A 23,181-nucleotide genomic window follows, 5' to 3' on the forward strand; every position below is an offset into this window, starting at 1 on the left:
GAATATAAAAGAAAATAAAAGAAAATAAAAGAAAAGAAAATAAAATAAAATAACGGCTCTTGGAAATCACGTACAAATCGTCTGTACTGTCTTCAGATTTATAATTTTTTCGTTTGAAAAAAAAAAATAATATCAATATATGACATTTGAAATTTCACAAACACAAAATAAAAAAACAGAGTTGAGTGGAAGCGACTTGACCTGTTCCATTCGATTTCAGAATGAGTGAATTCTTCAGTGAAACCAATCGAAAACGAGAGTTGTCATACAAAATTTTTTCGTGAAAGGGCGTTTTTTTCCAAATAGAAATTAAAATCTGAAATTGGTAATTGGTGTAATTAAAACTGAGTATGCAGGATGTCAGGTTGAAAATTGGAACATTAGGGACATAAACGTTTTAATTCCAAGGCAAGTACATTTGCACACAGCGAGACTTTTGTTTTGGATTTTAAGGTTGTTTTTCAATTAACGTGATATGCTTATAAAAAAAAAACAACAAAAAAATTTAAAACTGAGTATGCAGGAATATGTGAAGTTGGCACCCCTAAATGCTTATTTATTTTTCAAACTGGTACGATTGCCCAAGATTAAGGTTAGTCCAGGATAGCTCAAGATTTTTTCGCTAGCCCACGTTTAGTTCTAAAATTGTAACGGAATTATTTTTTTTTTCACCTCAGAAATCACAGAAAATAATTTTTTTTTATTCAGTGAAAATATTGTTGGTTTTGCACTGTGGTTCGTTTGCCCAACGTTAGCCCAGGATAGCCCAACTTTAATTTTCGCTATCCTACGCTTAGTTTAAACATTATAGAAGTTTTTATTCACCATACAAAAAAAAGTACGCATACACCACAGTGACCTTTTTTAAAGAACAATGAAATCCACTGGTATTTGTTATTTATTTGACTTAAAATAAATAAAGCATGTAGCTTTTCTAGGTGCTTATATGGTAAACCAAAAAAATCAATGATTTTTACACTTGAAAAAATATTTGTATGTTGTGGTTTTTAAGGTGAAATGTCAACTTAAGCTTCTTAACAGAAATGTTATATAGAATTCATTCAATCAAGTAAAAATTTTAAGTTTAATAAATAACATTTGAGGCACAATGCAATTTACCAGTGGATTTAATTGTTCTTAATTATAAATTTAAAAAAAGTCACTGTGTGAATGAAAATTGATTCTTCTATAATGTTTAAACTAAGCGTAGGATAGTTGTTGGGCTATCCTGGGCTAACGTTGGGCAAACGAACCACAGTGCAAAACCAACAATTTTTACACTGAATAAAAAAAATTATTTTTTGTGATTTTTGCGGTGAAAAAAAATAATTCCGTTATAATTTTAAAACTTAAAGTAGGTATACACTTCTTGTAGCAACAACAAAAAAAAAACAATGCATTTCGTATGCGAGAGATTTTTTCCGAAAAAAAATATTTTTTAACTCACAACAGTACAGTTACACAAAAATCGAAAAAAAAAAATGTATATTCACCACGATTTTTTTTCTCGCAAAACAATGTGCAGCCCATTGTTTTTGCTTGAAAAAAACGGGAGCGTATCGGAATCCCGCTTTTTAAAATCCCGTTTCTCGAAAATCCGAAAAAAAAGTTTCAAAAAAATACCGATTTTTAAATACCGTCTTCTGAAATCCCGCTTACTTTAAATCCCGATCAATCATAATCCCGTATTTTAAAATCCCGTCAAGTCCCGAAAATCCCGATTTAATACAAAATACATTCTTAATTCATAAATAAAAAAAAACATGAGAAATAGACACAAAATTAGTAAAACTGATTTTTCGCGTCGTAAAGCCCACAGAATATGTACCTTCAACACATTATGAAAACAGTATTTCTTTTGTAAAAACATAAAATGAGTTCACAAGTAAAAGAAAGGAGAATAGGCAAGTTTGTATGGAATGTGGACGTTGCGCGGCCAGGAATTAATTTGTTATTTTTTGATGTAATTAAGGTTTACATATATTGTGGAGAAGTTTTATCCTTGTGACGTACTCCAAAAACGGATAAAATGCATTTTTGCATATAATACTTTATGCAGATTGTCTCAAAGTTGTATCTTATGTGTGTATTTTAAGTGCAAAATACGATACTCTCTCATTTTCCCTAAATCTGAAGACCTTTATCTTGAATATTCAACCACTAGAACCCAAACTATAAGCATTTTAAAACAACAGTTTCAAGACTATTTTGAGAGTTTCGTTATTCAATTTTTTGTTATTAGTTTGAATTGTTTGAAAACTTTCGAACAAAATCTTGAAGTGGTTGTCTTAAAAATCTTATATTATGAGTTCTATTGGTCGGATTTTCAAGAGTAATGACTTCAGACTCAGGGAAAATGACAGAGCATCATATTTTATGTTCCAAATAAAAATATAAACCAATTTGTCGTTCATACATTGAATAATGTATTAACGATACTAATACTGCATTTTCTTACATTTTTAACGCAATACTGCGAAACGTCCATAGTAAAAGTTTTTCCTAAGTTATATTCCTTTCATTTGATACCAATTTTATTAATGGCCGCTCAACGTCCAAAATGCCCTTTCTTCTTTCATTTATTTAAATTTCAAAATTTTTGAAATGCATCCAAATATAAATTGAAGTATGCATAATATGCATTTATATATATATGCATTTATATATATATGCATTGCATATATATATAAATGAAATTTAATAGTACTTAATTTAAGGTGTTGTGATCATTTTATGTATGTTATTATAGATATACATATATAGGGTTATCACGATTTGATTGTTCTTCTGAAAGTTTAAAGTAAATATAAGTTTGTTAATTGATTTCATTTAATATAAGGTACATTCCTTACTTTTTCATATTTGTTTTATATATTATATTTTATGTTAAAGGTTCTTTAATAGTACTTAATTTAAGGTGTTGTGATCATTTTATGTATGTTATTATAGATCTATATGGGATTATCACAATTTGATTGTTCTTCTGAAAGTTTAAAGTAAATATTAGTTTGTTAATTGATTTCATTAAATATAAGGTAAATTCCTTGCTTTTTCATATTTGTTTTATATATTATATTTTTTGTTAAAGGTTCTACTCAAATGATTTTAGAAAAATCTCTCATTTTTTTTATTTGTTTTATTTTTTTACTATCCCGATTTGGGAATCAAAACTTGTTGTTTAATTTTAAAAAATCACACGATTTTTTAAAATAAAACAACTAGTTTTAATTGCCAAATCGGGATAATAAAAAACGGTATTATAAAAATCGGGATTGTAAGAAACGGGATTACAAAAACCGGGATTATAAAAGGCGGGATTATGAAAAACGGGATTTAAAAAAACCATATTATAAAAAGCGGGATATCGAACCCAACCCCAAAAAAACTTACAACTGTCATCTGTTTACCACAGATATTTTTTTCAAGAAAAAAATTTTTTCTTCACCACTTATTCTTTGTAACTAAATCAAAATAATAGAAACAAAAGTTCTATTTCATGTTTTAAAAACAATCAAAAACTTTCTAAAATAAAGCCTTGTACACAGCTGAAGCGAAACACTTTTTTTTTAAATATTATAACGAAAAATTTGGTTTATAGCTTTTCGTTTTTCAGTACGCAGCTCTAAGGAAAAATTGGAGAGTTTTCACTCATTTGTCACTTACTTTTTGCTGTCCTGTGCATTTGTCTTGATCCCAAGAGCAGTGTTGAAGGTTGTCTTGTGTTAAAAATTATTTTATGTTGTTTTTCTTGATTATAAATTAATTTGATTTTTTTGACAGAATACTCGATGAAATTTTTTCTATTATTTCAAGTTTCCAAAGTCGACAACGAAAATGCGAACGAAAAAATATCATCGAGTATTCTGTCAAAGTAAAAATAAAAAAATTCAAAATTATTTTAAAATCAAGAAAAATCAACAGAAAATAATTTTTACAGCAAGAAATAAATGAATTAGAAGTGAAAAAACCGTCAACACTGCTCTTGGAGTCAAGAAAAATGCACAGGACAGTAAAAAGTAAGTGAAAAATGAGTGAAAACTCTCCAATTTTTCGCCAGAGTTGCGTACTGGAAAACGAAAAGCGAAACGAAATTTTTCGTTGAAGATTTAGTTATAGAATTTTTGTATGGAAAATTTCGTTTCGCTTCAGCTGCGTACTAGGCTTTATTAGGCTTAAACCTAAAATTTCAATCTGAACTTTAAAAATCGATTTCCCAACATTTTGAAAAAATGGACATTGAACAAGATAGCATCCAGGCGAAGATTTGTCTCAGAATTTATTGCTTGGTCAGATTCGGATGTTTGTAAATTCGTCGGCGGAAATCAAAATTGTTCTAAGTCACAAAAAGGTTATTTTACAGGGGACGGTTATTAAGTTTCGAAAGCGATATTTTTTTGCTCGTCGGATATTCAAGTTATGTTTTTTATAAAGTTTGTTCTTTAATTTTGAATAAACTATACAAACTTATTTCACTAGAAAATACATACTACATACAAATTAGAGCCTGGATGGATTGTAATTTTTGTGTTTTTTATATATGTACATGCTGCCAAAATGTTTTACTGTGGACATTAGCCCAGGGTCGATAATTTTTGAAACCAAAAAAAAATCATACTACACAGAGAAAAATATGACCCGCTAAAAACTAACAGATTGCCATATTGTTTTACCGTCCATACATTTCATAAGGAAATCTTATTAAAATCAACGATTAATAAGGTTTTTTTAAGGAGATTTCTTATTATTTTTATAGAGAAAATCTTATTAAAATTTGACTGAAAAGTTGATTTTTTTTTGCAAGTTAGCACTTGAACAAAAATCGCGATCAATATTTTCATGGCAGGTTGGTTCAGGTGGTAAGGTGTGCGACTAATGATTTGAAGTCTCCAGTTCGATTCCCAGCCTGGTCATCGTTTTTTTTATTTTTTTGCAGATTTTAAAACAATAAGGAAAACCCGATTGTTTTAATAAGGTTTCCTTCTTGGATGAAAACCATAGAGAAATCTTATTGTTTTTGTTCTATTTTATGTGGTCTATTTTTCTCTGTGTAGGATGGAACCAATTGGAAAAGGAGTTGAATATGATAAAAATGAAAGGAAAAATAAATTACGGGCGAGCCGAGTTCGGGAAGTGGGTGGGTTGAGTTTTTAATGGTAAAAAATGGTAAATCTCGATTTCCGGCAAAACTACAAGTCCTATGAAAAAAGTTGTCGGTAATAAAAAGATCTACCTACAGCTTATATGTTCATAATTTTTTCACATAACCTCAAAATTTATGTAAAAAATTCAAAAAACCAAGTTTTTGGTTTTTTATTTTTATTTTTTTCAAACAATTTTTTTTTTTATACGAAATTTGGTGAAAACCTACCTTTTTGTGTCCAAATACACAGTAATTTATTTTTTTAACCTTATTTTGACTTAATATCAAAAAAACGCCCTAGTTTTCAACCGAAAATTCACGTGTCAAAATATCAGCTTTTTTCAAAAAATCGGTAGGCAATTTGTTCATTAAAATCTCTACTTTCTTATGGTCTAAATTTACATTAGTATACATAGTGTATGTTCTCGGAAAATGAAAAAATGAAAAAAGCTTAAATTCAAAATTTGTTTTATCATTATTTACAATATTGGCCTATTTGTTGAAATTACACTTTAATTACTCAAAAACCGTAACATTTATCAATGTAACATAAAATCTTACTATTTTTTCTCTGTGGGTAGTTAAAATAGCTTATGTGTATGGTCAAATCTTAAAAATATTAAGAGATTCGGTGAATATAAAAAAATATGCACACATTTTGTATTGGAATTTTTTTCAATGCAGACATTTTTTTATTTGCAATAAATTTTTTTTTAATGCAAAATATTTTTATTTGCAATACAAATATTTTTTTCAACGCAAATATTTTTCAGCTGCAATAACATTTTTTTTAATAAAATTTTCTTATTTGCAAAAAATTTTTTTTTAATGCAAATATTTTTCAGTTGCAAAAAAAATGTTATTTTAATGCAAATTTTTTTTCAGTTGCAGTAGATATTTTTTTTTAATGCAAAAATTGTTTTTAAATTGTAATGGAAAACAACTTCATTAAAAAAAATATTTTTTACAACCCTGGTCGCCAGTGCTGTTAAGTGTCTGTACTTCATACATTTACAGTAGCGAGCAAAAAAAAAAATGCCAATAATAAAAACATTTGCAGTTTTTGCTTGTAAAAAAACGCTTATTTAGGTAGAATTTTGACCAAATAATGGTTTTGGAGTAAAATATTCGACAAATTGACTCTGTTAAATTGAAATAAAACAGTTTCAATATGCCAAATTTGGTAACTTAGTACTTGTTCAAAACTCTTTAAACCTCTTTCGTTTGCATTTTTTTTACATACTACTGTATGTGCGTTGTGCTGTTTAAATAATAATAATAATATTGAAACCACTTTAACGCTATTTTAATTTTTTCAATTTCAATTAATCTGCAATTTAAAGTTTTAAGAAATTGAAGTTGTCCGGGAAAGCTAGAAAATTTAGACGAGGCGGTCAGAAAAATTAATTTTTATAATAGGTACGTATATCGACGCCAAATTTCACACTCTTTAGTCTAATGCATGTCCAAATTCTTCCGGAATTCCTTTATTGCTGTTATTTACAGTGAAACTAATTTCAAATTCGGATTCAGCGCGTCAAAATACATTAAAGGCTTGACCGAATTTGAAAGGTATGCGTTAGCGGTATGAGTTATAGTATGAAACAATTTCCACACCTAAACGTTGACGTTCAAGTTTAGAGTTGCTTTCATAAAATTACCCGTACCGCTACCGTATACTTCCGAGCTTTAAGATATAGGTTGGTCCGATCAAAAGTACTTGCCACTTGTTTTTCTTTTTTTGGGACCTGTGCAATAAAATGCATATTTACGAATCTTGGTTATCATATCCAATGGAGTACTTCAACCAATTTTCATAGATAATACATTTTAAAGGGTGTTTTTTTACTAGTTCCAAATCTTCCTATTTTCCTTAGAAACTGCCTATACCGTATTTGTATGACAAATGAACCACACTAAAATAGTGTAAGTACCTACTATATTCACGTTAAGATTTTTATGAAATATTTTAGTTCTTCAATTCATTTAAAGGGTGTTCAGTTATAAATTAACTGTTATACTGAAAATATAAAATGGTGCATTTAAAAGGGCCATAACTAACTGTTGATGCGGACCATCTTTTAATCATGGAACGCATCACGCATGTCTATAAACACATCAAAGTCATTTAATTAAATTGTCTGAACCTTTATACATCTAACGCGTTGGTCTTAAAAATCATTATTTACCTACTAGATTTAAGAGGTGCCCAAGCAAAGATTTATGTTCAAATCTTTTAATATCATTTTCAATTGGAATTGAATTGACTTTTAACCTATTAGCATTAATTCCGAGATTAATCCTCTTTTTCTTCTTATTTGACTGTTATTTGATGTTTTTCTTGGTAATTTTTATTCATCGTCTGTTAGTCACAGCATTTACTCTGTTAATATCTTAAACTTGCTATATCTACGCTATTCGTGAATAAACACTCTCGTCTTCTTTGTGGTTTTTACTTGTCTCGATCCAACCTACACGTTATAAATTGCATCTTATGCAAATCACCCTGTAGGTATAAATGTTATACTCTTAACTTAGGTAGTTATATATGTATCTAATGTTGACGTATATGATCAATGCGTGGGGAGATACTTTTATGGATTGTTTCAATTCCAAATTTCAGTTTTAGTCATCCCCGTTTCTTGTCTGGAAGTCACAGTTCATAGTCGGGGGCTAGGGCATGGCATGATCACTTGTTGAATCGGAATTCAGTTTCAATCTTGTGTCCATTCATTCAATATCGTTATAATGCTGATGACCTCATCAAATTGTGTTCGTTTTGTTAATTTACTTTATCTGACTTACTTTATCTGATTTAGTTTGATTTCATACTTGCATACATAAATGTTTGTACTAATATAATTATATTTGATACAATTAGCAAATGCTCTAATTATTTATTAATTCAAAGTGCAAATTTTTTTTATAAACCTATAAATTGTTTTTCGCACAGATACAATTACGTCATTTTATGATTCTTCGATAAACATAATTTAAGAGAACCTACATATTATTTAAAATTTGCCGTACCAATGTCAATTTTTTCGTGGGATTTGGTTTAAATAAATAACATAGTGTTTCCCCCTCCTCTACAATTACGCTTGAAACAAATACATTTTTTGATTCGGACTCAAGAAGTGTTTACATATATGACGTAAACTGAATTGAAGGAAATGAGCTTTTACTTCCAAAACTAAATTAAGACGATTAGGAAATTAAAAATTTACATACAAAGGTGAGTAATGCGAAATTCTCCTTTTTAAAATAGATATACCTAGGTGTACCTTACCTATAATATGTACTAAAAACTTTTTATTTGATTGGGTTTTGGGTTCCTATTAAGAAATCTTTTCGATGGATTTTTCTCAGAAAAGAAATAGAAACCTATGACAATCTCTTAAAATAACTACCTTACTAATGAAAAGTATACCATATAATATACCAACATAGCATAAAGTAAAAAGTGGAGTAAATCCGGAGTTCTCCGTAGTACTAAAATTATAATAATAATAATAATAAGTTATTGAAGTGCATTGTTTTGGGTACTGCTTAAAACAGAAATATTTTTACATTTTTCAATATTTTTAACCCAATGTTGTTTGGATACTCTGGAATCGTGTAGTTTTGTACATTATTTGTGACAAAAGTAGAAATATTTCTGTTTTAGGCAGTACCCAAACAGACCTAAGTATGTGATATTTATTTTTTTTTTCACTTGGGATTTTTGTTTGCATTTGTTTGGATCTGTAGTCGTTTTGGCAAAAAGCCATACAGAAATCCGCTTAATTTAATACAGAATCCGCTTGTTTTTAGGTGATCTTTTTTCTCCGGGTACAATTATACAAACAAATTCAAGACAATTTATTCTTGATCTTTTCTAAATCACAAAAATTGGTATGGTAATTTGTATGCCATGTTTCAACAAATTTTTTAAAATTTTATTCAAGCTTTAGGGCCGATCCGGAGCGAGACACAGGCAGCCGACTAAACAATCGGGTCGCTAGGAAATATTTTAGTTTGAAGGCAATTGTGTAGCAAAACAAACTTTTTTTTCGATCAAACAAACTTTTTGATCGGCCGATACTTAATCGTTGAAGTGTGCGCACTCTCATACATTTTCATTCTGATTAAGAGAACGACTAAACTGTCGGCCGATAGAAAGTTTGTAGTGTGCGGGGGCTCTAATTAGGGCAGTGAATTTTGAAAAAAAATGGAAATTTTAATCAATATATTTTCATGTATTTTAGTTGACATAGAATGGTTATAATTTAATCTATTATAAAATAACATTTGCACCGATGTTTTGAATGATATTTCTATATTTATGACAGTTTAAACACAAAGTGATCAAAACCAAACAACATTCGTTACTTTACTGCAAATTTCATTTTTATTTGTAAAATCATATAATTAAGCTCTCTGATATTCCTATTTGAAACTTGAATTGCGTTAAATAGTTAAATTGTGTAAAATTTTTGACACTATTGAGGTGAATAAAAAATTTTCAGCTGTTAAACATTTATTGGGCTCCGGGACTTGGTTAAATTTGAGTTAAATTTTGTTTGCAGATGGTTTTGTTTTGTTTTTTTTTTTATTAAAAAGGAGTACCTATCATGGCAGAAAAGAGGCAGACAAAATTTTAAACAATAAATTCTTTTTTTGAAATTATTTTGTTCACCTCAATAGTGTCAAAAATTTTACACAATTTAACTATTTAACGCAATTCACACACGGCCTAAGTCTCCTATTAGGTTAAATCGCAGAAAAATTAGTTTCAATTAAATATTCTTAATACTTTATTACCAAAAATCAGCTTTAAAACTTTAAATATCACTGCGTTACCAATATAAACCACAATGTTACCGTGATTTGCAAACAATTCAATACGAAGGGTTTCAAACATGTAAATGTAAATAATGTTAATTTTATAACTCAATATAGTTTTTCTACTAATTTGTACTTTTTCTTCAAGAATAATCATTTTTATCAAAAAAAACAAAACCGACTTCCATGATTCAAAACGGGGTTTTATGGTTTTTATAATAGTTCCTATGGCTTAAACTAAACGAAATTGAAATGGGATTGCAGCCACTAGCTTTCAAATACAAAAAGAATTATCAAAATTGATTCACTCTGTACAAAGTTATTCGGTAACACACATAAAAAAAAAAAAAAAATACTGACGAATTGAATACCTCCTCCTTTTTGGAAGTCGGTAAAAATGAAATTCAACCAAAGGGACAACTTTTTAGGCACTAAATAGTATTTTGGCCCAAATAGCAAACAAAAAGAAAGGTTGTCTAAACGGAAATATTCTGTTAAATTGAAATTTTCTCACGTTTTGCAAAGTATTAGAAACTTTTTGCATAAATAAATTAAATAAAGGTTAAATGCATTGAAAGAATCAGTTTAAGCAGCTGAAAATTCAGAATAAGTAGGTATTTATACAGAAGAATTGAAATTCTTATCTGAATTTGAAGAGCTGTCAAAATGAATCACCTCATGTGGAATCACTAGGTCCGTTCCACACTCAGTTTGCAACTGCCGAATTCAGTAATTTTTGGTTATTTTTGGTCAGAGTCTGTTCCCAACTTCAAAAATTGTGTAGAAGAGAGCGCTCACGAGAGAGTACAAAATTTCCCCACCCTGACAAATTTAGCCCAAAGAATTTCTTCCGGCAGAAATACATATTGGTTCTGTCAAATGAAAAGTTGAAGTATGTCAAACAAATAAATAGAGAAGAAAACAAATCAAATTGTAGTGATTTTTTAAATGTTAATGTTTATCGAATAAAGCATAAAATATTAAAATTGTTTTGTTTAATGGTGTTCAAATGGTTCCAGACTTTTTGGATGTCTTTCGTAGTTTTATTTCCTACTGAGAGAATTCTCTCCCAACTCTCATTAATTTGACACTTCCTAATTTAGTGCACAAAAAGTCTGGAACAGACCTACTACTTATTATAATTTATTTTTTTCAAAATAAATATTGATGCGAACGAGTTCTATACTAACAAATCCTTGACCACACAGAAAATTTTTCATTCACTTTTCATCTCGTATCTCTTTCCCACTCATTTAAATATCTTTTATTTTTTTTTTCATGCTTTTTAATTATTCTAAGGCCCAATTTATTCACTCGTCACTCCCCATTAAATTTAAAGTCACCATTAAAAATTGAAAATATCTGTCAAATCGCATAGGTACGAATTTTTAAATTTAAATGGCGACTTTATATTTAATTGAGAGTGTATGTAAGTGACTTTGTTAAATCGTAACTGACTTTCAAAAATGATTTTTTAGTCCAAAAATTTAAAAAAAGCATTCTACAATCAATGGAATTCCAAGAACCATTCAGGAAAGGAATATTAAAGTTTTGTCATACACGAGTGTAAAAAGAGTTTTTGATAATTAATCCAGTCAAATAAGGGTTTAACCTCGGAATGAATGTTAGTAGAAATTTTTTTTGCTCAATATCTTCCTTTTGCCATTCTATAACATATCTCAAAAGTCTAGAAAAATCTCATGTCCGCTTGTCGCGATTTCAACGTCAAATCGCGAAATGGAGATTTTCAAAACTAGCAAAAATAGGCTATGGTATTATATACACATATGATACATGATTTCAAGGTATTTTTTAATGCTTATTCCAAAAAATCTAAAATCAAGACAATCTGACTTCTCTGGAAAAAGTTATACCTGTTTTTCATCTGTCAACTCATATTATTATAACAGTTGCAAACTTACTGCCGAAAAACCCTTAAAAGTTATGGTAGATGAACCAAATTTAACATGAAGATTTTAGAATCCATCATTATTAAAAATCAAAACAATCCATTACAAAAAATATATATACCTACGAAATAATGGTATTTTTTGATGGAGGGGCAAATTTTGGGATATGCACTAAAGAAGATTCTTGTTCATCTTAGGAATAAGTGCTAATAGGCTAATTTTTTCATTTTAATCTTTGTTTGGATATTCTTTAACTACCCTCAAAAATCTAAAAAAATCTCATGTCCGCAAGTCCTAATTTTCTTGGTTTGAAAATAAGGTGCAGATTTTAAAAAATTAATAAGAAAAGTTTAAATATTTATATGTATACCAACATAAGCGACATGATTTAAAGGTATTTTTTAACACTTATTCCAACAAAACTCACAAACAAGTCAACCTGACCATCCCTGAAAAGTAATGCACCTTATTCATGTTGATCTGACACAAATATCTGAAGTTTAGTTTTTCAATTTTTTAAAATCTGCAACTTATCTTCAAACCAAGAAAATTAGGACTTGCGGACATGAGATTTTTTTAGATTTTTGAGGGTAGTTAAAGAATATCCAAACAAAGATTAAAATGAAAAAATTAGCCTATTAGCACTTATTCCTAAGATGAACAAGAATCTTCTTTAGTGCATATCCCAAAATTTGCCCCTCCATCAAAAAATACCATTATTTCGTAGGTATATATATTTTTCGTAATGGATTGTTTTGATTTTTAATAATGATGGATTCTAAAATCTTCATGCAAAATTTGGTTCATCTACCATAACTTTTAGGGTTTTTCGGCAGTAAGTTTGCAACTGTTATTATAATATGAGTTGACAGATGAAAAACAGGTATAACTTTTTCCAGAGAAGTCAGATTGTCTTTATTTTATATTTTTTGGAATCAGCATTAAAAAATGCCTTGAAATCATGTATCATATGTGTATATAATACCATAGCCTATTTTTGCTAATTTTGAAAATCTCCATTTCGCGATTTGACCTTGAAATCGCGACAAGCGGACATGAGATTTTTCTAGACTTTTGAGATATGTTATAGAATGGCAAAAGGAAGTTATTGAGCAAAAAAAATTTCTACTAACATACATTCCGAGATTTACCCCTTTTTTCTCCTTATTTTACTGTATTAAATAAGTTATTGATAATACAAAGGGATACAAAAAAGGAGCTATAATTTAATTATGATTATGGAAGTCGAATTTGGAATCAAAAATATCAATAGGAATATGGTTCTTTTATGCAACTTTTGTTTAATTTAATAAGCCTTCACGCTCGCCCTCCCCCCTCGCCTCCTCCTCCACCGATTTGACCTGTAGACATAAACAACAGTTAATTACATAAACATTAACTTAAGTAGACCTATTTTCAAAATTTGCAAACACTGCAATTTCTTTTAATCTTTTTACAAAAACAAATTCTCGTAGGACGATATCCACACAAAAAAAATTAAAAGTGTAAACACCAGAGGAAATTAAACAAGCAGAAAATATTCAAATATACTCTCGCAAATAGACCAAGATCGTAATTAATTTCACTTACTTGGTGGATTATAAGTAGGTACAACATTGTGTATCTACATACTTATAAATTTGAATGTAAATATCTTCCAATGTACGTAGTCTTTTACATAAATATTGTTTATTCACGTTTGAAAATGGCAGAATACCTTGTACCTAAATGAAAAAAAAATAATTAAAAGGTGATAAAGATTTTTATTTATAATTGTGCAAAAATTACCTTTAAAATGGAACTTTCAGCATGAAAATATAAATATTGAAATAAAATGCATTGCTCTGCAGCTACTTCACCAAAATATGCACATATGTATATATAGTATATATTATATACCTACATAATTTACTTTGAATTATAGAGATCATTTTGTACAATACTCCGTCTGTACCTTTCGATTTTCTTCAAATATAATGTGAATTATTTATATTATTTTTCAATATTTTTTTTCAGTGAAATTTTGTTGTTGCCATCAATTTGATAATTTTTTTTTAAATTAGTTTTATTTGTAATAATTTCAAAGGGTAATTTAATAAAACCGAATGAATCGAAAATTAATGTTAACCTTTTATTAGATTCACTTGTTAACAAAACCACAATTGAACATGTTAGTATGGTTTGGAAAATTTTCACTGGAATTATTTTCTAAATAGGTATATACTTACCTAAAAAGACTAATACAAATATTTTTTTTAATGTCGGAATTGTGAAGTATTTTGTGAAGCAGGAACATTGCTTTGTCAAATATTCCTTATTTAAAAATGATCATCACATCTAAATGAAAGTTAATCATTTTTCCTGATTTTGGTTCAATTTTCAATTTCAAATCTCATGTCCGCAAGTCCTAATTTTCTTGGTTTGAAAATAAGGTGCAGATTTTAAAAAATTAATAAGAAAAGTTTAAATTTTTATATGTATACCAACATAAGCGATATGAATTAAAAGGTATTTTTTAACACTTATTCCAACAAAACTCACAAACAAGTCAACCTGACCATCCCTGAAAAGTAATGCACCTTATTCATGTTGATCTGACACAAATATCTTAAGTGTAGTTTTTCAATTTTTTAAAATCTGCACCTTATTTTCAAACCAAGAAAATTAGGACTTGCGGACATGAGATTTTTTTAGATTTTTGAGGGTAGTTAAAGAATATCCAAACAAAGATTAAAATGAAAAAATTAGCCTATTAGCACTTATTCCTAAGATGAACAAGAATCTTCTTTAGTGCATATCCTAAAATTTGCCCCTCCATCAAAAAATACCATTATTTCGTAGGTATATATATTTTTTGTAATGGATTGTTTTGATTTTTAATAATGATGGATTCTAAAATCTACATGCAAAATTTGGTTCATCTACCATAACTTTTAAGGGTTTTTCGGCAGCAAGTTTGCAACTGTTATAATAATATGAGTTGACAGATGAAAAACAGGTATAACTTTTTCCAGAGACGTCAGATTGTCTTGATTTTAGATTTTGTGGAATCAGCATTAAAAAATACCCTGAAATCATGTATCATATGTGTATATAATACCATAGCCTATTTTTGCTAATTTTGAAAATCTCCATTTCGCGATTTGACCTTGAAATCGCGACAAGCGGACATGAGATTTTTCTAGACTTTTGAGATATGTTATAGAATGGCAAAAGAAAGATATTGAGCAAAAGAAATTTCTACTAACATTCATTCCGAGATTTACCCCTTTTTTCTCCTTATTTTACTGTATTATATGTGAATTTTTGATCATATGAAAATATTGGTTCACTGTGGTGTATACGTACTATAATTTCAGTTTTGATTTATTTTATTACTAAACGAATTGATCAATTTATAATGATCAAAATTTTTGTGCTAATATATACAATATACAGGGTGTCCCACAGTCACCGCCCCAAATGAAAACCATGGATTCCTGAGGTCATTTTAAGTCGAAAAACTTAAGAGGTAATTTTCTCGTTTTCGTCTCGTTTTCGAGTTACCACGGTTTTTATGATTTTTGCTCTCTTGTCCTTTAACTGGCCTTATCTTTGCCAAACTACGTTTGATTTGAAAGATTTTTGTTACAACCAATCAAGAATTTATTACAGTTTAAGTTTGTCTCAAAACTTTTTTTTCTGCGGACAACCGTTTCTCCACAATTTTGCATCAAACACAATTTTCTTCGTTTTTAAGTAGTTTTTTACACTTTCATATCATTTAAGTCAAAAAAACACGTTAATGAGTATTGATTTTTTGTGCTTTTTATTAAAGCCCAGTTTATTTCCATAAAAAAAATAAGTTTTATTTCATAAAAAAGGCTACTGAAAGTAATTAAAAAAAATAAACAAACTGAGTGAATTAAAAAAAAAATAATTTTTAAATAAAAAATTTATTTAAATGAATTAAAAACTTTTTCTAAGCTATTGTGGTTAAGAAAACAACAAATAGATAAAGCTCAGAAAAAGTTTTAATTCATTTAAATTAATTTTTTATTTAAAAATTATTATTTTTTTTAATTCACTCAGTTTGTTTATTTTTTTTAATTACTTTCAGTAGCCTTTTTTATAAAATAAAACTTATTTTTTTTATGGAAATAAACTAAGCTTTAATAAAAAGCACCATAAATTAATACTCATTAACGTGTTTTTTTGACTTAAATGATATGAAAGTGTAAAAAACAACTTAAAATACGAAGAAAATTACGTTTGAGGCAAAATTGTGGAGAAACGGTTGTCCGCAGAAAAAAAAGTTTTGAGACAAACTTAAACCGTAATAAATTCTTGATTGGTTGTAAAAAAAATTTTTTCAAATCAAACGTAGTTTGGCAAAGATAAGGCCAGTTAAAGGACAAGAGAGCAAAAATCATATAAAATCGTGGGGAAAACGGGGCGAAAAAGAGAAAATTACCTCCTAAGTTTTTCGACTTAAAATGACCTCAGGAATCCATGGTTTTCATTTGGGGCGGTGACTGTGGGACACCCTGTATTATGTACATAATATTATATTTTGTACATATATTGCGCGCGGGTCGGTGGCCCCAATATTGTAAAGACCATAAAACGGTTAGCCTGGGTGTGACCTTAAGTGAATGTGGCGATATCGCACATTCGAACGAATTTGTTGTTAGCAATATATAAAAAAATATAAATTAAAATGGTGTAAAACAAAAAACATATTATTGTATATTGAACTTAGTGAGTTAGCTATAAACAAAGGATTGCACCGATATCGATCCAACTCGTACACCAGTTTTACTCTTTAGATACCGCTTTAAAAAACTCGACATAAGACCTATACATTTTTAAGTATTTCCTGTGCAGAGATCTTTTGAGAAGTTAAATCTAGCTAGGTATTTCTTTCAACCATACTAATTTACATAACATAAATTGTTGCTGCTGTATAATATTGAATTGTTTTTCAATCTTATTCGTTTTTCAGAGACAAGTGACAAGACATGGAAAAAGGAAATCGGTTTATCAACATGTCGGATTTTAACAGCTGTGGTTTTGCTGACTCCCAGGTAAAATAAACATAACGCATAACGTTTATCAGTTTTATCATCCTTATAATTTGCTTTTAATTTTTTTAGGCTCTTCTAGGTATTGCACTAGGTCAAAGAAACATTCGAGAGTTCAAAGTTGCTTTAGATATGGGAGCTGATCCAAAAAGGCAAGATTCTAATTATCTCAGTGTTTTTGAAAAAAGCTTACAAACCAAGGGCTGTAGTCCGTTTGTTAAGGAATGTTTGGATTATGGTTGTGATTCTTCTCATGTAAGTTTGAAACATAAAATATTTTTTTGAATTTTATTTATTAAAAACTTGATTTATTTATTTGTCATATCAAACTACACAATATCCTAATGACAAAATATTGTTGTAAGTTGAAATTTTTTACCAAACCAAAACACCGATATGCCAATATACTAACTGTGTATATTAGGCAAACTATTAAAAAGAAACATTTAAGACTAGTTTTACAGTGAAATAAGTGGTACCTAAGTACCCGATATTGGAAACTGAAGTTGAACTTCCTCATTATTTCTTAAAAAAGGTTGACTTGTCCTTCCTGTTGCATTATGACTGTAATAAGAAAACCGAATTAAAAATTCTCAACATTTTCAACTGTGGAATATTAAAATAAGTGAATGTTGTCTTTTTTCTTTCAGATAAATACACGATTAAAAAAATCAGCTATAAGCTATGCAGCTGACTCACACGATCCTTTGATCATTAAAACACTTCTTCAAAATAAGAAGATTGATCTAAACGTAACATATGCTAATCTTACTCCTCTTAATAGTTTGGCAAAGAGCCTTTCATCGGATAATGCAAAAGATATTATAGACTGCATAGATGTTCTTCTTCAATATGGCGCCTCTCCCAACATCCCGGACCAAAGAGATATGACACCCATTCTTTATGTGCTGAAAAACAAACAAATTTCTACTGAACAGAAACGTCAACTTATTGAAAAGTTTCTTAAACACCCAAATATAGATTTGGATACATTTAGAGATGGAGAAGCAAGGAATTTACTCGAGAAAAATTTCTCTGATATAAGTTTACCTTTAAAAACATCAAATGAAATTGATTTTAATACACTCATTGCTTTGCTGCACAACAATAACGAAGACAAGTTTTTAACAAGCTTTACCGACTTTCAACTTAATGAAACTGAAACTAATAACGAGTTGTACCTAGAACTTTTAATAGAATCTACGAAAAGAGGACATCATAAAGCCTTTGACTTAATTTTGAAATCATTTTCTAACATCAATGCTCTTCACAATGGGTGTAGTGTTGTCGAAATTGCTTGTATTTGGGGCAACTGGGTGGCTTTAGAAAAGTTGATTGATATAGATGACCTTAAACAGCACTATCAAAAGAGTCTTTTAGTTATTGTGATAAAGAAATTGGAAGAAAAACCTGTGTTGGCATTATTCGATCATACAAAATGTTTCTATATTCTTTTGAATTGGAACAAAATAGATATTAATGAAACTGATTCATCTGGTTCGACACCCTTACATTATGCTGTTAAGTATCGAAATAAACAAGCTATTCAGGAGCTTTTAAAGCGTGGAGCTTATATTGGATTGAGAAGCAAATTTAACGATATTCCCATAGATGCAATGGAACCCGATCTTCTTGAGGAACATTTTGATTCATGCATCACCACCAACGGGTATAAGCCAGGTGACGAGAGCTTTGAAATTATAATAAACTACGCAAATCTAATCCCCACTCAGCCAGCACAAGGAAAATCTCCTCAATATAGCTTACGGGATGAGATGACTCCAATAACTCACATAGCAGAATCGAAAGAAATGCGACATCTTTTAAAGCATCCACTTATTACTAGTTTTTTGTTTCTGAAGTGGCATCGATTATCGCTCGTGTTTTACATAAATCTTCTTGTTTACAGCTTCTTTTGTTTTTCAATTGCCACTCACACCATATTAAAATTCCGGGAGAATGAAAACCAAGCATTAGTAGGACTCCTTGGTGTTTTTTCATTTATCGGAATTGGATATTTAATAGTGCGAGAGCTTCTTCAAGTTACGATATCTCCATTGAGTTACTTTAAATCACCAGTAAACTATATAGAAATAGTTTTAATTTTTCTATGTATAGCGACGGTTACAGAAAAAGATTATGATAATCAGACACAAAGAATTGTTGCAGTTTTAACGATGTTACTTTTGTCAGTGGAACTATGTCTTATAGTTGGATCAATACCCGTTCTCTCTATTTCAACTCACATGCTTATGCTCAAAGCTGTTTTGAAGAGTTTTATGAAAAGTTTTGCATTGTATTCAATATTTGTAATCACATTCAGCATATGTTTTTATATTCTCTTCGGGAAAAAAACCGAAGAAGGTGATTTCAACAAGTTTTCTAATCCATTAACAACACTAATCAAAATAATTGTTATGTTAACCGGAGAATTTGACGCTGGAGACATTGAGTTCGATTCAATGTATAGCTACTTTTTATTTCTGTTATTTGTCATCTTTATGTCTATTGTTTTGTTCAACTTACTCAATGGATTGGCCGTAAATGATACTCAAGTAAGTAAAATTTTAATATTAACATTTCATTTAATACCTTTGTTAGAGCTTATTTCTAAGAATAAACCTTTTTATATTGATAATTTCTCTTACGGCCATATTATTCACTAGTTTAAAAAATACATCTGGATGTAAAGAATGTCAAATGTCAAAAATAAATCCAAGTCCATAATATTCACTACTTAAATCCAATCTTAAATCCAATTTTTTAAATCCAATCTCGTTAAATCCAAACAAATTTAAACTGCTCTCCGGAGGTCTGTTTAACTTTATAAATCCAGATGTAAAATTCATTTTCACAGTGTTCAGTTGTTTTGTCAAGTATTTTGTGAAGGAATAATAGGGATAAATGTCAATTATACAAAAATTATTGAATAATCACATAATTTTTTTTGAGTGAATAATATGAACAAAAAATTAAATCCTTGGATTTATAAAATTCAGATTTAAGTGATTGGATTTAAAATTAACTTCAATCCAAACTAAATCCAGAGTGAATAATATGGCCGTTATAGTCTAGCGGCCATATTATTCACTAGCTTAAATAATATATCTGGATGTAAAGAAATGTCAAAAATAAATCCAAATCCATAATATTCACTACTTAAATCCAATTTTTTAAATCCAATCTCGTTAAATCCAAATGAATTTAAACTGCTCTCTGGAGGTCTGTTTAACTTTATAAATCCAGATGTAAAAGATGTAAAATTCATTTGCACAGTGTTCAGTTGTTTTGTCAAGTATTTTGAAAAGGAAAAAAAAGAGAAAATTTAAATTATACTTAGGTAATTTATTGAATAATTACATAATTTTTGAGTGAATAATATGAACAAAAAATTAAATCCTTGCATTTATTAAATTTTGATTTAAGTTATTGGATTTAAAATTCACTTTAATCCATACTAAATCCAGAGTGAATAATATGGCCGTAACAGATGACTGAAAAATCAGTCGGAATAAAAAATAAAATGGACGACTAGGTTGCACGTACTTTCTCTATTAGTAAGGGTTGCTTGAATTGCTAAAGCTTTCTATGTACCTTTGGATTTTTCATTTTTCCAAAGTTTTGATTTTCATATGACTTTGCTTACGCGCCCGATTCTGAGCGATATACAAATTTTGTACTTAGGTATATATCAAATTTAAAGAAGATCGTTTAATGTTAAAGGGTTGCACACTTTGGTAATTTTTTCTCAACTTTTTGAAATTTTTTCCATCTTTTAAAAAAATTAACCATGGTCAATTTTTAGCACAAAATTTCAAGCACACTTAGCAAAGTTCTCTTTTGAAGGAAAACTATATTTAAAAAAATTCTTTTTTACGGTATGGACCTACCTATTTAGTAAATTTCTGTGAGTAAGAAGTATAACATCAATCGCTTATACATACACACAACTCTTTTTATAGAAAATAATAGAATCCTCGTTTTGTTGAACTCAAACGTTATTTCTTTCGTTCTAAGTATAATTTTGAAAACTTTTTTACATTTTCAAAAATAGCAATAACTCTGCTGCTCTAAAATTTAAGTTAGAAATTGAACTTTAATTTTCGCAGTATTCTTTCTTATCAGTTAAAGCCTCGTATGCAGCTGAAGCATACTAAGCTTAGTATGCTTCAGCTGCAGGCGAAATTTTCCATACAAAAATAGGATAACGAAATCTTGAACGAAAAATTTCGTTAAGTTTTTCGTTTTTCAGTACGCAGCTCTAAAAAAATTGCACACTCATTTGTCACTTACTTTTTTTGTCCTGTGCATTTTTCTTGACTCCAAGATAAGAGCAGTGCTGACAATATTTTCACTATTGATTCATTTATTTCTTGTGTCAAAAATTATTTTCTTTTGCTATTTCTTGATTTTAAATTAATTTGGAATTTTTTTATTTTGACTTTGACAGAATACTCGATGATATTTTTTCGTTATGCCGACTTTTCAAGAGTCGATTTTAGCCGCACGATATGTCGGTCGACTATGATTTTTCTATGGGGAATGTCACTTTAGTCGCCTGCGACTTAAGTTCACACGAGTTGAAAAGCAAAAATCGACTCGTTTCGACTTCGTTTCGCTTCAGCTGCGTCCTAGGCTTAAAAAAATAAAAAGTTCCGCCAACTTCCGCCATTTTGTTTTGTGATTTGTTTTCTGCGTGTGTTTTTGGGTAAAAAATACTTTACCCATTTTCGCTTGCGATATTTAATAGCTTCGAAATCTTCGCATCCCATATCGAAAATTTTGACATTTATTTAATGGCCAACAACTGGTGTAATTGTTTAGTCAGCTATAAATTTGTTTTAACTATTTGTTTGCGTCTTAACTGTGGGTCCATGTGGTGTATGTGTAAGTTTTTTGTATTGAAATAATCTTATTGGTTAATACAAATTACAAAAATTGTAAAATATGATAAATAATTTTTGTATTTATTAATTACACTTCATAAGACCCTTTTTCATTTGAAAATACGAACAAATAATTTTGATCACATTTTAGGGTCAAATACGCCTATTTTTTTATTCAATTACAAACAAATATAATACGAAGTTATATACTTATCTACTTAATTGTAAACAAAAATAAAAAAAATGTTTTTTATTTTCTCTGCAGGCAATAAAAGAACAAGCTGAACTAAATGGATCAATTTGTCGCTCTCATCTATTAACATGCTATGAACGGCTTTTGATCGGACAAAATCATAGAACCAGTGTTATAGTGAACCACCAGCCATTCCTAGCTATATGTCGAAGACTAATAAATCTCTTTCCTTACTGCATTGGCGGCAACTCAATTTCAATTCTACCAAATAATCGAAATAAAATTTTTATTCCTTATTCGAATTCACTGGAACTAGTGAATCAACAAGACCCTAGTTCAAGAAAATCTTTAATTTCTATGCGTGACATCAATGAGAATGAGAAAAAACTTTTGGATCCACCAATGCAATTTCTGCCATGTTGTTGCAGCTGTATCACTGGGAGATGCTCTGAAATGGACTCAAGGACTGTTAAAACTGCCATGGCTGTTATTGAAAAGAAAAACGAATTAATAGAAGAAAAACATCGACTTCAATACCAAGAAATACGGCTGAAAAATATTGAGGATAAAATCGAAAAAATATTTGAAATGATGCAAAATATGACTTCGTAGTTATCGATATATTAAAAGAATTTGTTTTTTGTCTAAAGATTCCTATAAAATACATTTGCATAGTAACAGAAAACGATATCACTAAACTTATTATGTGTGTAAATAAATATTATATGAAATAAGTATAACATTAATAAATCTCGTCATAAACTTATCAGTCAATTCTTCCTGGTTTGGTGTAGATATTCAGCTTGGAGAAGTTCAAATTGCACCGTTATTGAACAGTTATTGTTTTATAAAAACTAAATTTTGTATGGAACGTCCTGAAAAATTAAGTGGATTTTTAATGTCAAATAAGAAGTGATGAAATTTTATTTTCGAAGTCTCTACAAGCCTTCCCAGCGAACTAGGGCTAGAATTGCCAACCGTACCCTAAAAAAGAGTATTGTACTATATTTCGCGTATGTGTACTCTATAATCTATAACTCTGGTAGAGTACGTCAAAATACTCTTTTTTTTACAAGGCTGAGTGTACCACCACATAAATATAAACATCTCAATGTTTACAAACTGGTGGATAACTTTCATATTTCTAAAGATAACACTGGTCAAC

General features: G+C 29.2%; 2 protein-coding genes across 5 annotated transcripts in view; one reads left to right on the plus strand and one right to left on the minus strand.

Annotated features, from left to right (window-relative positions):
- Nucleotides 1–3,751, minus strand: part of LOC129916560 (DNA excision repair protein ERCC-5) — a 31,987-nt gene extending 28,236 nt beyond the window's left edge. Inside the window, exon 1 of the mRNA XM_055996582.1 lies at nucleotides 3,664–3,751. Within this exon, the coding sequence (XP_055852557.1) occupies nucleotides 3,664–3,682 (19 nt within the window). The 5' untranslated portion in view covers nucleotides 3,683–3,751. The remainder of the gene's footprint in view (nucleotides 1–3,663) is intronic.
- Nucleotides 3,752–7,781: 4,030 nt separating this feature from the next.
- LOC129921541 (transient receptor potential cation channel protein painless) lies at nucleotides 7,782–22,782 on the plus strand. Of its 4 annotated transcripts, none has more exons than XM_056003420.1 (5): nucleotides 7,782–7,912; nucleotides 16,859–16,940; nucleotides 17,010–17,192; nucleotides 17,588–19,492; nucleotides 22,089–22,782. In XM_056003420.1, exons 2-5 carry the CDS (start codon nucleotides 16,875–16,877, stop codon nucleotides 22,626–22,628), a joined length of 2,694 nt encoding a protein of 897 aa, XP_055859395.1. In that variant the 5' UTR covers nucleotides 7,782–7,912; nucleotides 16,859–16,874; the 3' UTR covers nucleotides 22,629–22,782. The 4 variants fall into 4 exon arrangements, with proteins under 4 accessions (XP_055859395.1, XP_055859396.1, XP_055859394.1 ...); XM_056003421.1 differs by lacking the exon at nucleotides 7,782–7,912 and adding an exon at nucleotides 7,962–7,986; XM_056003419.1 differs by lacking the exon at nucleotides 7,782–7,912 and adding an exon at nucleotides 8,007–8,375.
- Nucleotides 22,783–23,181: the final 399 nt, after the last annotated feature.

Source organism: Episyrphus balteatus, chromosome 1 (assembly GCF_945859705.1).
Source record: "Episyrphus balteatus chromosome 1, idEpiBalt1.1, whole genome shotgun sequence".
In the NCBI taxonomy this organism is placed as follows: Eukaryota; Metazoa; Arthropoda; class Insecta; order Diptera; family Syrphidae; genus Episyrphus; species Episyrphus balteatus.